This window comes from Mobula hypostoma, chromosome 9, assembly GCF_963921235.1.
Source record: "Mobula hypostoma chromosome 9, sMobHyp1.1, whole genome shotgun sequence".
NCBI classification, from domain to species: domain Eukaryota; kingdom Metazoa; phylum Chordata; class Chondrichthyes; order Myliobatiformes; family Myliobatidae; genus Mobula; species Mobula hypostoma.
In genome coordinates, this window is record NC_086105.1 from 23,792,266 (window position 1) to 23,805,916 (window position 13,651).

Sequence of the window (13,651 nt, forward strand, 5' to 3'; positions counted from 1 at the left end):
TCTCTCGCACTCTGTCTGTCTCGCTCGCTCTCTCTGTCACTCACTCTCTCTCTGTCTCGCTCGCTCTCTCTCTGTCACTCTCTCTCTCTCTGTCTCGCTCGCTCTCTGTCACTCTCGCTCTCTCTGTCTCGCTCGCTCTCTCTCTCTCTGTCACTCTCTCGCTCTCTCTCTGTCTGTCTCGCTCGCTCTCTCTGTCTGTCGCTCTCGCTCGCGCTCTTGCTCTCGCTCTCTCTCTCTCGGTCTTGCTCAGTATCTCACTCCGTCTGTGTGTCTGTCTGTCTGTCCCTCTCTCCCACTTGCCTCCCCCTCTTCCAGTTCCCTTCAATGACTTGATGGAAATGCTCTGTTCATGTGCATCGATTTGGTTAACTGTTTCTCCTGGTTTTTGATCAGTAGGGCTCAATATGGGATTTGCATATTACACCTGTAACACTCCTGAGTGAACCAGTGGTAAATTGTGAGTAATGTTTGCACAGTATTACCGTGACTATAGTGATGTCTGTGAAACATCATATTAATTTCATAGTTCTCATAATTTCATAGCTATGAGCAGAAGTTTGGTTAAACTATAAATTAGATGTCTCTTTGAAGAGAAACCAAACATAAAATTCTTTTTCACTAGACTGCTATTCTTTTATTCATGCTTGGGAATATAGGCATCATTGACAAAGCTAACATGTATTGCCCACCCAACCAAGATCACATGAGATAGTCAAAATAAGCACCTAGGATAAAGATGAAAATACAGCAAGAGTTAAAATTGAAATACACCTATGCAGTGTAATAAAAACATATTTATGTTGTTAAATAATTTGAGCAATAGACTGAAGTATAAACTTTTGATTTCTCTGCTCCTCTGGGAACTGAATTATGTAGTACATCATGCAGAACAACATTCTTGATACTTGCCAATTCTTCGGGAAGTATAATTGTGTAACGTGCAATTAGTTTTTGATTAAGACCTCAGCAGGATACTAGTGGAATTTTAGAGAATTATTGATTAAAAATGCCTATCTGTGAATTGAGTAAAGTTACTGTTGCCCATTGGCCAGCTGGTGACGTAGTGGCATCAGCGCCGGACTTCAGAGCGAAGTCTCCCAAGTTTGAACTTAGCCGGCTCCCCAGGCACGCTGTCCATCCGAGCTGGGTTGAGTGTTGAGCTAGCAACTCGACCTCGTAAAAAAGAAGTTGCCTGCTACAGAAACACCAACAGCGAAAAAGTTGATGGCCTATGCTCTCTTGTGAGTTTAAAAGGCAATTTCCTTTTTCTTAACTGTTGCCCATTCATTTGATGGTTCCTTGCTGAGATGTGAGGCACTGGTGATCAAGATCACTTGCTTTGAAGGAATAAATATGAAGTGAATGAACTTGTAAATGAATTTAATTTTATTTAAAGCCTGTTGCGTTGTACCACATTTGCTTAGGTATAGTTTTTTTATTTTTAAATTATTTACCTCTGTTTGATTTTGCCTTTAAAATGTTAGCCCTGTTAACTTACTCATAAAAGTAAAATTCTACAGGCATTATAAATTTGAGTTAAAAACAGAAAACGCCAGAAACACTCAGATCAAGCTTCATGTGTACCCTTTCTATCAAACTGTTGTGATATGTGGGTTTTGAATTGAGAAAAAAGAGATGGCTGGAGTAGTTTAGCACTTCTGTGTGAGGGTGTTTATTTGGTGCATCAAAAATCAAACTTACAGCAATTAATGAAAACAGCAAAAAGAAAACTGCCAACATTTACAAAGAGATATCTATCAAAAAACACAATGGCTCCATACTATTTTTTCCCAGTGCAAACTCCTGGTGTGTGTGTGTGTGTGTGTGTGTGTATATCTCTCCCCCCTGCCCCTCTCTCCCCCTCTCATCCCCCTCCCCCCTCCCTCTCTCTCTCTCTTTTTCTCTCTCTGTTTATTGGAAAAAGTACATGTGAAATACTGTTTGGAGTGCTGTCTCATGCAAAGGGAAAAGGTAAAGGTGTTGGTGTCGTATCTCCTGTAGTTGCACACAAGAATCTGTGAGAGGGGATTGGTCATGGAAGAAGCTGGAAAAATGAACCATAAAGCTGTGCAGACAACAACCCACTCAGGATGCTTGGAGAGGAGGGGAAGGAGAAGTATCAAAGAAATGGAAAATGATCAGTTATGTCTGAAGATTGGGTGGGATGGGTAAGATGAGGGAAACTTTATCCTTGTTTTCTATGGAGGGTGGGCCATAAGGCTGTAGTTGAGGGGAAAAAAGAAACCCTTTCCAAAGATCAGGTGTGGAAGGTGACATTGTCAGAGCAATTGCAGAAGAGACAGAAAGTGTTGGATAATGAAATAGAGCTCTTATAGGAAGCATGTGGAAGTATGTATAGTCCGAATGGTGGTGGAAGTCTATCAACGTGTACTGGTGTCTGATTTATCCCCTTAAGTAGAATTGGAGATGCTAGAAAGGAAGAGTTGGAGGTCAATCATAGGAAAGTGAGAGTGCGAATAAATTGATTTGTAATTTCTATTTGCCTGGGGAAAATTGCAGTCCTCTTATTTTTTAATATAGAAAGGAATAGGGTATACAGAGCAGCCGTGTCCATGGCTTACCTTAATAAATACTCTTAACATGATTTGAGTAATTACAGAATAAATTTAATCATCTTGGATAGTGGCAAATCACATGTAGCCATATTGCATACAGCAGTAGTAATTGTAGAAATTGTGACCAGATGCTCAAACTGGCAAATATTTCATCATTTGAGGAGTTGATTGTGCCTTATTTCCTTCCAGCATTCAGGTCATGTTTTTTTAAAAAAAACAGAAATTATGGGTATCCTTTCATCAAATTGGGTGCTGACTTCTGCCCAGTCCTCCTTTTATTTATTTTCTTCTGTGTAACTTAAGGTTGGAGGTTTGTATCTGACCATCTGAAATGAAGTGTAGTGGTTGTAAGTAAACAATACGTAAAGCTACACTTAACCTAGAGGATAATGGCCCCTGATCTAGCAACTGGAAAAAGGAAAAGGACAGGACAGGATAATTTGTGAGATCAACATACTTGTTAGGTTGAATGCAAGTCTGAGAGGGACATTGCTGGGGCAGAAGAAAGAGAATTTTACGCTTCACCTCATAATTTAATATTTGTTAAAGTTATTTATTTGATTTTAAATTTAATGTTCCACTAATTGCTGTAAAAAGAACAAAATCTGAACACACTCTAAATAAGAAACATTTTGACCCACTAGAAAATTGATTCATTGGATAAGAAGACAAAACTTATCTCCAGCTGGTATACAATTTTCCCCCTTTCTCACAGTTGGAGATTTTGACAAGATTTGGCGTGAACACTGTGAAGATGAAGAAACTCTAAGTGAATATGCCGTTGCAATGAAGAATTTGGCAGACAATCATTGGGCTAAAAGCTGTGAGGGCGAAGGACGGATTGAATGGTGTCGCAGGTATGACTTAAAACACGATTTTTTTCAGATTTTCATTCATACCAATAACTTCAGATAAATTTAATTTCCATGTTTTATGTTAAATGTGACTCACAAATTAATTTTCCTAGTTTGTTCATTCTCTTTGACATGTAAGTAGAAACTAGTTATGGGGGGAGAGAGGGAGAATTTGGCCAAACTGCATCAGATCTGGCTACCGCATACAATGAATTTTTGAACTTCGCATGGTATTTTCCAGTTACCCATGTTCCACGAACTCTTCTCTGCATTTTCCTTCATGCAACACAAAGGGGTCTTAATTGAACCCTGAAAATGATGTGAAGATTGTAATACATGATTAATTTGATTCCGTTTAATCCAATATGGGAAACACCGGGGACCATGATCAGTTGAAAGCACAAATAATGCTTTTAAGCTGCACATGTAGATAGATAGATAGATATACTTTATTAATCCCGAGGGAAATTTGGTTTTGTTACAGCTGCAGGAAACAAGAATAGAGCGTAAATATAGCAATACAAAACCCCCCCAACAATCAAACAACAAAATGCAAGCTATGTCAGTTGGAAAGTAAGTCTAGGAACAGTCTATTGGCTCAGGGTGTCTGACCCTCTACGGGAGGAGCTGCACATTCGATGGCCACAGGCAGGAATGACCTCCCGTGCCGCCAAGTGTTGTATCACGGTGGAATGTAGCCGAAGTCCAACAGTAAAAAGTTCAATATCCAGTCTGCAAACACATTCCTCGATCGTAATATACCCCGGATTGCACCATCCGTTGTTAGCCAGATCAGTAAGCACCCAACTCCTTTACACTTACCGCTCTCAGTGCACTTCCGGTCAGGCGGAACGGTATTACCCACCGAACTCCACTTCTCCAAAAGTCTCTGTTGCCTCGACCTGGTCCTCTTTCCTCGGCTTTGTGATCCCCCCTGCATCCTCTGTGTGTTTTCCTCCGGATTTCAGCAGGGGTGTCTGCCGCTCTGTTCGCTCTGCCGGCCGGAATTTGCTGGTCCATGGAATACACAATGCGACCTTGCTTCTGTCCCGCATGTCGGGATGTAACCATTTCCAACGCTAAAGAAAACCCAAATAAAACTCTCTCTACCAGCATGTTAGAGAGGGTGCAGCTTCGACGTGTTACCGTGAGAAAAAAAAACAAAAAATAAAGTAAATTAAAAAGTAAGAAGAAGAAAATAAGAATAGATTGGAACGGCTGTACCAGGCTGCATGCACGACCGGCGCATGCGCACTTAGAGTAGATTTCCTGAATAGCAGCTAAATTTACTAAGGAACTGGCGCAGTTATAATTTGCCTGCATACTCTATTGCTACCCTGGACCTTTAATAGGGGAGTTGCACTTTAGAAGTCATTGAGGAGGTCATTGTGATTTGCCAAAGATTTGTGACACAAATGGGAGGGAGTGGCAGTCGAACTTTGGGGGGTCTTGCTGAGTGCAGTACGTGAAGAAGTCATGAGCCTTACTGTTTCGACAAGCTGCTCCTTATGCACACTTGGAAGGTTGTTTGAGGAAAAAAGCTTTGGTGACAAAAACTTGTGTTTTATACTCCAGGGCCAAATTGCAGGACTGTAATATTTTGAATCCTCGAATGCATTATTAATGTCAATTAATTCATTTTTTAAAATATCCTCCCTTAACTGGGTAGTTGGCCATTGAGTTTGCCATGCCACCACCACTCAGCAGTAATTTTTCTCAGTCAGGGCATGTAGTTAACATTTGCTTAGTACTACTATATGGTATACACCCATATCTAATAGCTTAAATAGACAATAGGTGCAGGAGTAGGCCATTCAGCCCTTTGAGCCAGCACCACCATTCACTGTGATCATGGCTGATCATCCACAATCAGTACCCTTTTCCTGCCTTCTCCCCATATCCCTTCACTCCGCTATCTTTAAGAGCTCTATCTAACTCTTTTTTTGAAAGAATCCAGAGAATTGGCCTCCACTGCCTTATGAGGCAGAGCATTCCACAGATCCACAACCCTCTGTGTGAAAAAGCTTTTCCTCAACTCCGTTCTAAATTGTCTACCCCTTATTCTTAAACTGTGGCCTCTGGTTCTGGACTCCCCCAACATCGGGAACATGTTTCCTGCCTCTAGCGTGTCCAATCCCTTAATAATCTTATATGTTTCAATCAGATCCCCTCTCATCTTTCTAAATTCCAGTGTATACAACCCCAGTCGCACCAATCTTTCAACATATCACAGTCCCGCCATCCCGGGAATTAACCTTGTGAACCTACGCTGCACTCCCTCAATAGCTAGAATGTCCTTCCTCAAATTTGGAGACCAAAACTGTGCACAATATTCCAGGTGTGGTCTCACCAGGGCCCTGTACAACTGCAGAAGGACCTCTTTGCTCTTATACTCAATTCCCCTTGTTATGAAGGCCAGCATTCCATTAGCTTTCTTCACTGCCCGCTGTACCTGCATGCTTACTTTCAGTGACTGATGAACAAGGACACCTAGATCTCGTTGTACTTCCCCTTTTCATAACTTGACACCATTCAGATAGTAATCTGCCTTCCTGTTCTTACCACCAAAGTGGGTAACCTCGCATTTATCCACATTAAACTGCATCTTGGTCCCAGCACCAAGCCTTGCGGTACCCCACTAGTCACTGCCTGCCATTCTGAAAAGGACCCATTAATCCCTATTCTTTGTTTCCTGTCTGCCAAGCAATTTTCTATCCATGTCAGTACCCTACCCCCAATACCATTTCAGTCCCATCGGTTTACCCAACACCATTCTGTGCCTGATGCGAATAGATGACCAATTATTTAGCTATGATTCACTGATGTACTTCCAGCTCCTTTGACCATGCGTAATTCATGGGTGTAGCTAGGTTTGACAATACTGAGGTTAACTTTGTGTTCCATGCTGATGGATATCTTGATTTATCTACTGTGCATTTGTCCAAAGGTTCTAGCGGTTAAATAATTTAACCTCTTCATCACGAAGGATGATTGCATTTCTCACTTTAATGTCTAGAAGGTCTATTTTGTTGAATTGGAAAGAGATTAACCCTCCTAATGTATTTCATTGGTTTTCACAAACTATAGTGTGTTTGAATTTGGAGAAAATTAGAAGTGCAGTTTATGACCCTTCCATTAAGTTTGAAAAAACTTGGAGGCCATTCATTCAGCATTTTCATTTGATGTAATTTGATCATTTCCAAACTTGTTTTATCTCTCTGTACTGTTGTTGGAGGGGAATGGAGTCGTCAACACTAAGGTTTTCTTCTTTTCCATTTTTAAGTTGTTAGTTTTGCCCAAGTCTTTTAGTTTAGTTGATTAATTTTGTTTTTCTTTGGGGATGGGGTTTGTTTTTTTCTCTTTTTCATGATTTTTTTTCCAGTTTTTTTTTGCTTTGTATTATCCATTGTTAGTTCTACATGATTGGGAGCTTTGTTAATTTACACTATTTGATTTTACAATTACTTTTCTTAAGTGTAACAATATACCTCCTACTATTTGTATTATTGCTATGTTTTTCTATATTTTGAAATCAATAAAGAGATTGAAAAAGAAAAGAAAGGTTCTAGCAGGCTTTTCACAAACTAACATCCTTCCCATTGTGGCTTTCCACTCTTATTTGTATGATGAATATGTATGCATCAGGCACCATACTAAAATCAATTTGATACCTGTACTGTCCAAACAATTGTCACAACCCAGATAAATTTTTGTGGGCCAAGTTTTTAATGCCTGTCATTCAATTGTATGCAGGGTATTTGGTCAGCTTGCACAAATACAGTACAGGTCCCATGATTTCTGAGGTTCACTGTATTGGCTGCATTCTGTTTTACTTGCCCCATCCTTTTCCAGATATGAAGTCAATGGTAAAGTACAAACTTGGCTAGAAATGGAGTGGAGTTAAAAGGTTTTAAAAAAGTGTTTTGAAATTTTGGTGGATCATTTTGGTGAGGTAGTGGCAAAGGTTGAGATAGAAAATGAAAGGACTTTTCAATTCCCCTCTTCTATCCAATATCCACCAAGACACAGTGATCCTGCATATAATTTTTAACTTCCTTTCCAAAGAAATACTTGCGGAGAGTCCTGCAGACAATTGTATTGGAAAGTGTCAACGTAGTCTTCCTCTACATATGTTAACAGAAATTTATAGCTACTATAAATCTATAGCAGTTAGAGCATCCATTATACTAAAATGTCTGGAAAGGCAGCTTCTACTTGACAATGACACCTAGATCCACAAGTTAGGCATTGAGCAATGAACAAAGTGTTCAGTAACAAGATCACTCAGCTATGGTATTTATCCTAACTGTGCCTTAACTACCAATTGATTTCTGCCGGTGGTTCCTTTAATCGAAAAGAAACGTCTTCTCCAGACTTTTTAAATATAGAGTGTGTCATGTGTGACGCCAAGCAGAGTTACAGGATGGATGATGCTAATGAGAGAGATAACGGAAGACAATGAAGAAACATTCAAAATGCTAATGAGAGAGAAGAGAGGGATTAACGGGAAAGAAACACAATTCAGATATTGACAGACCGGTTGCTTTGAACCTGAACTGTTTGAAGTTTGATGGACAGGTGATCCTCCAGCAGGGGGATAAAAGGAGCAGGTTTGATAAGGCACAAGACACGCCACAAGACCCTGGAAAGAGCAGTGTGCCCCCACAAGTGGTGGGAGTTTGGGGGACCGGTTTGCGGGAACCGATCAGAGGCTCACAGGGTGTAAAGGTACAATCGATGGGAACCTGGGGTGTGTGTCCGCCCTTGCCTGGGTGCCGGGTTCACTGCGGAAGGACGATCGTATCCGGAACAGAGGGGTCACAGTCAGTGACCACAGTGGGATTAGGAGACATCAAAAGGTCTGCCGAAACCAACTGCGAAGACATCAAAAGGTGTGCCCGAAGCCAACTGCAAAGGCATCAAAAGGTCTGCCTGAAACCAATTGCATCTCCCACTCTCTCTCTCCAACGGAACAATAGCGACTACTTCAAACTGCACTGAACTGAACTGAACTCTGCTTCACTTAAGACTGATCATTTTACCCATAGACTGTGATGGAGCTTGGTTGATTCCTATTACCCTAGTTCTGTGTATATGTGTGTATTATCATTGCTAACCTGTTACATTTATATCCTTACGATTAGTGTACTGTATTACTTATTTCTTTAATAAAACTTTATTAGTTCTTAGTAATTCAGACTCCAATGAACGTTCCATTTCTGCTGGTTTGGCAACCCAGTTATGGGGTACGTAACACAAGTGGGGATCTCGTCCGGGATTTTGAACGCCAAAAAATTTGGGACTGGGTAAATTGATTGGATTAAAATTCCCAAAAGAAAAAGAAAGGGCAAACAGCAGAAATGGAGATTGAGGAATTTCTAAAGGCGCCAACCTTGGAGGCATTAGAGGATGCCAGGAAATCAGAATTGGCGACTGTTGCAAAACGGTTGAATCTTTTTAAGGGGAAGCTGACAATGAGGAGAGCGGAGATACACAGAGCTATCGTTGAGCATTATGTATCTAAAGGTGTGTTTCCCCACGGGGAGCTGAAGGTGGTGTCCATGAGCAAACCTGATGGAGAAGCAGTGCAGCTGCAGATGGAAAAATTAAGACTCGAGCACGAGTTCTGAGTCAAGCAGCTAGAATAAGAAGAAAGAGAGAAACAATTAGAACAAGAAGAGAAGCAGAACGGGAGGAGAGAGTAAGGCAGTTAGAACGAGAAGAGAGAGAGAAGGAAAGGGAGTTTGAGCTGGAGAAGTTAAGGATGGCGCTAGAGAGGGGCCAAATGCCGAACCAAGGTGAAGGGTTCAGAGCGACCCAGGAGGTTAGGTTGGTTCCCCCGTTTGAGGAGGCCAGTGTTGATTGGTACTTTCTACATTTTGAAAAAGTCGCTGCAAGTCAGGACTGGCCGAGGGATAAGTGGGCTGTTTTGCTTCAGAGCATGCTGAAAGGGAAGGCTCAACAAGCTTACTCGGCATTGTCAGCAGAAGATGCCCAGAGGTATGATGTAGTGAAAGAGGCTATACTCAGGATTTATGAGTTGGTCCCGGAGGCATACCGGCAAAGGTTCCGGAATGTGAGGAAGCAGTGGGGCCGCACGTATTTAGAGTTTGCCTGTGAGATGCAGATGTATTGTGAGCGTTGGTGCGCCTCGAAAGGGGTCACTGGAAATTATGATGGACTGCTACAGCTAATACTGATTGAGCAATTTAAAGGTTGTGTCCCTGAAGGTATGAGGCCCTGTCTAGATGAGAAAGAGGCAGAAACCTTAGCCGCAACTGCTAAGTTAGCGGACGAGTACGCATTAACACACGAAGCAAAGTTTACCCCGAGTAAGAGCTACCGGACGGGTAGTCGAGAGGGTGGAGAAAGTCCGCCGGAAAAGCCAGAAGGTAAGCCGGGGAGTAGTGAGAAGGATAAGGAAGACAGGAAGCAGTTTGGTAGGAAGTGTCCTGGGGTCATATCCTATAATTGTGGGAAAGCCGATCACATTGCGTCCAGGTGCTTTGCCCCAAGGAAGGAGACGGGGAAAGGAAAAACGATGACTCCGACTGGCTGTATTGAGCCGGCAAACAAACCATTAGGGGAAAAGAGGTCTGATAGAGTTCAGGAAAGCCGCGAGAAGTTTATTTCGGCCGGATTGGTGTCAGTGAAGGAGGGGTCAAACCCAGTTCCAGTACGGATCTGGAGAGACACTCGGGCTTGTCAGTCATTGATCTTAAGGAGGGTGTTAGACTTTAGTTCAGAGACCGAGACTGGGGAGGTCAGGGTGATAAAAGGCATTGGGAAGGGGACTGAAGCAGTACCTCTGCACCAGATACACCTAAAAAGTGACTTGGTCTCCGGACCGGTCACGACAGGAGTGAGGCCCGAATTACCGATGGAAAACGTGGAGGTCTGACTCGGTAACGACCTTGCAGGTGGAGATGTGTACCCAGCAGTAAAGCTGACAAGCAAGCCTGCCAGGACTGAGGACCCGCCCATGGACTCACAGGTTTATCCCGTTTGCGCAGTAACTCGTCGCATGTCCAGAAAAGCTGCCGAAGGGAATGTAGATTTAGCTGGGATGTTTTTACCAGCCTTGTACCAGGAGGGGTTAGAAAGTGAGAAGAAGGAGCATAGTGGAGCGGAAGGAAGTGAGGGAGTTGAGGTAGATTTATCATTGGCGAGGAAGGAATTTATACAGGCACAGGAACGGGACGAGGAGCTGATGGTTTTGACGGAGACAGCTCTCTCCGAAGCAGAAATAAAAAGGGAACCTGTGGGCTATTATGTGAAGGAGGGAGTACTGATGAGGAAGTGGAGACCAAGTATCGTGCCCGCAGATGAGGAGTGGGGGGGTGGTACACCAAGTGGTAGTGCCGAAAATTTATAGGGACGAGATTTTTAACCTGGCCTACAAGATACCCCTCGGTGGACATTTTGGGGTGAGGAAAACAGTCGATAGAATTATGAAAGAGTTTTACTGGCCGAACATGAGGAAGGATATTATTGAATATTGTAGACGGTGTCATTTATGTCAGGTGGTAAGAAAGCCGAACCAGGTCCTGCCTAAAGCGCTCCTTCGACCAATACCCGCTTTCGGGGAACCTTTCTCCCAAATAATTGTGGATTTCGTCGGTCCCCTGCCCAGAACTGCGAGTGGGCGAGAGTATGTGATGACTATGATGTGCGCTGTCACCAGGTTTCCGGAAGCTGTGCCCCTGGCAAGCATCAAGGCTCTCGCAGTGGTAAAGGCGCTTGTGAAATTTTTCACTACGGTGGGGCTGCCCAGGGAAATCCAGTCAGATCAGGGGAGTATCTTCACATCTCACACATTCCGATGGATGTTGGATGAGATGGGAGCAAAGCAAATTTTGGCCTCCGCGTACCACCCAGAGTCCCAAGGGGCGTTGGAAAGATTCCACGCAACATTAAAGACAATGATTAAAATTGATTGTCGAGAACGCTAGGGACTGGGATGATGGCTTGCCTCTTCTGTTATTTGTCATAAGGGACACGGTTCGGGAGTCATTGGGGTTCATCCCATTCGAGCTCGTCTTCGGTCATCGGCCCAGATGACCCCTGACCTTTATTGCGCATGCGCCGGTTGTGCATGCAGCCTGGTACAGCCGTTCCGATCTATTCTTACTTTTTAATTTACGTTTTTTTTGTATTTTTTTTCTCACGGTAACACATCGAAGCTGCACCCTCTCTAACATGCTGGTAGAGAGAGTTTTATTTGGGTTTTCTTTAGCGCTGGAAATGGTTACATCCCAACACGTGGGACAGAAGCAAGGTCGTGGGACAGAAGCAAGGTCGCATTGTGTATTCCAAGGACCAGCAAATGCCGGCCGGTTTAGCGAGCAGAGCAGCAGACACCCCTGCTGAACTCCGGAGGAAAACACACAGAAGATGCAGAGGGGGATCACAAAGCCGAGGAAAGAGGACCGGGTCGAGGCAACAGAGACTTTTGGAGAAGAGGAGTTCGGTGGGTAATACCGTTCCACCTGACCGGAAGTGCGCTGAGAGCGGTAAGCGTAAAGGAGTTGGGTGCTTACTGTTCTGGCTAACAAAGGATGGTGCAATCTGGGGCATATTACGATTGAGGAATGTGTTTGCAGACTGGATATTGAACTTTTTACTGTTGGACTTCGGCTACATTCCACCATGATACAACACTTGGCGGCACGGGAGGTCGTTCCTGCCTGTGGCCATCGAACGTGCAGCTCTTCCCGTGGAGGGTCAGACACCTTGAGCCAAATAGACTGGTCCTGGACTTATTTTCCGTCTGGCATAGTTTGCATTTTGTTGTTTATTTGTTGGGGTTTTTTTGTATTGCTATATTTACGCTCTATTCTTGGTTGGTGCGACTGTAATGAAATCAAATTTCCCTCGGGATTAATAAAGTGTATCTATCTATCTATCTATCTATCTTACTGAAAGAGCAATGGTCCAGTCCGGCAGTACAAGTCAATGTGATTGACTATGTTTTAAAATTTCTTGAGAGGCTTAAAAGGATCTGTGACCTTGCCAAAGAAAATCTACGACACTCCCAAACTAAAATGAAACAGTGGTATGATAGACCTGCCCGCGAACAAGTGTTTCAAGTTTGCGAAAGGGTCTTAGTTCTGTTTCCAGTGGTAACCAACCCCCTCCAGGTGAGATTCCACGGTCTGTACAAAGTGATTAAAAAGATAGACTCTTTGAATTATGTTATCAAAACGCCGGACAGATGTAAGCCAACCCAATTAGTACACGTTAATATGTTAAAAGCTTACCACAATCAGAAAGCAGATCTAGTTGGTGTTATCACGAAAATTAATGAGGCTGGGGTGCCAAATGATAAGGGGAAAACCCATCTTGAAAAGATAAATATGGTGCCGACCGGATTGGAGAACTCTATTGTTTTGGCCAACTTTGCTGATAAGGTCTCTCACTTAACCCCTGAGCAGAGTGAGCCGCTGATAAAGCTAATTAACCGGCATGCAGATGTATGCCTGGATGTCCCGAAGCGATGCAAGGGGACGGTACGTGATGTTGTCACATCAGACCAGCCTATTAAGCAACACCCCTATAGGATGAACTTGGAGAATGGCAAGCTAGTGGAGAAAGAAATTGAACACATGCTAGCCACAGGTATTATTAGGCCATCCAAATCGGAATGGGCGTCTCCCTGTGTGGTTGTCCCGAAAGCCGATGGGAGCATACGATTCTGTACAGATTACAGAAAGGTGAATGCCATCACAAAAACTGATGCTTACCCCATACCAAGGGCAGATGATTGCATCGATAAAGTGGGGAGAGCTAAGTACATCACAAAGATCAATTTGCTAAAAGGGTACTGGTGCATTCCTTTAACCGACCGGGCTAGAGAAATCTCAACATTTGTCACTCCATCCAGGTTATACGAGTATAATGTTTTACCTTTTGGCATGATAAACGCCCCAGGGACCTTCCAAAGGATGATTAATTCAGTGATAAAAAGCTTAAATAACGCAGAAGCGTATATTGACGATTTAGTTATCTGGAGTGACACGTGGGAGGAGCACATTGTGGCAGTAGAGGAACTGTTTAAATGGCTGTCTGAAGCCAACCTGACAGTGAACCTCGCAAAAAGTGAGTTCAGCCATGTGTGCTTGCAACACTGTGTGTCCGACAGAGTGATCAGCAGCACTGGGGCTCCACAGGGGACTGTCTTGTCTCCCTTTCTCTTCACCATTTACACCTCGGACTACAACT

The 13,651-nt window shown here is 43.2% G+C and overlaps 1 protein-coding gene across 1 annotated transcript in view; it reads left to right on the plus strand.

Moving 5' to 3' along the window:
• bmt2 (base methyltransferase of 25S rRNA 2 homolog) overlaps positions 1–13,651 on the plus strand; it is an 88,181-nt gene that overhangs the window by 30,974 nt on the left and 43,556 nt on the right. The window contains exon 2 of the mRNA XM_063057881.1: positions 3,292–3,433. Coding sequence (XP_062913951.1) covers positions 3,292–3,433 — 142 coding nt within the window. The remainder of the gene's footprint in view (positions 1–3,291; positions 3,434–13,651) is intronic.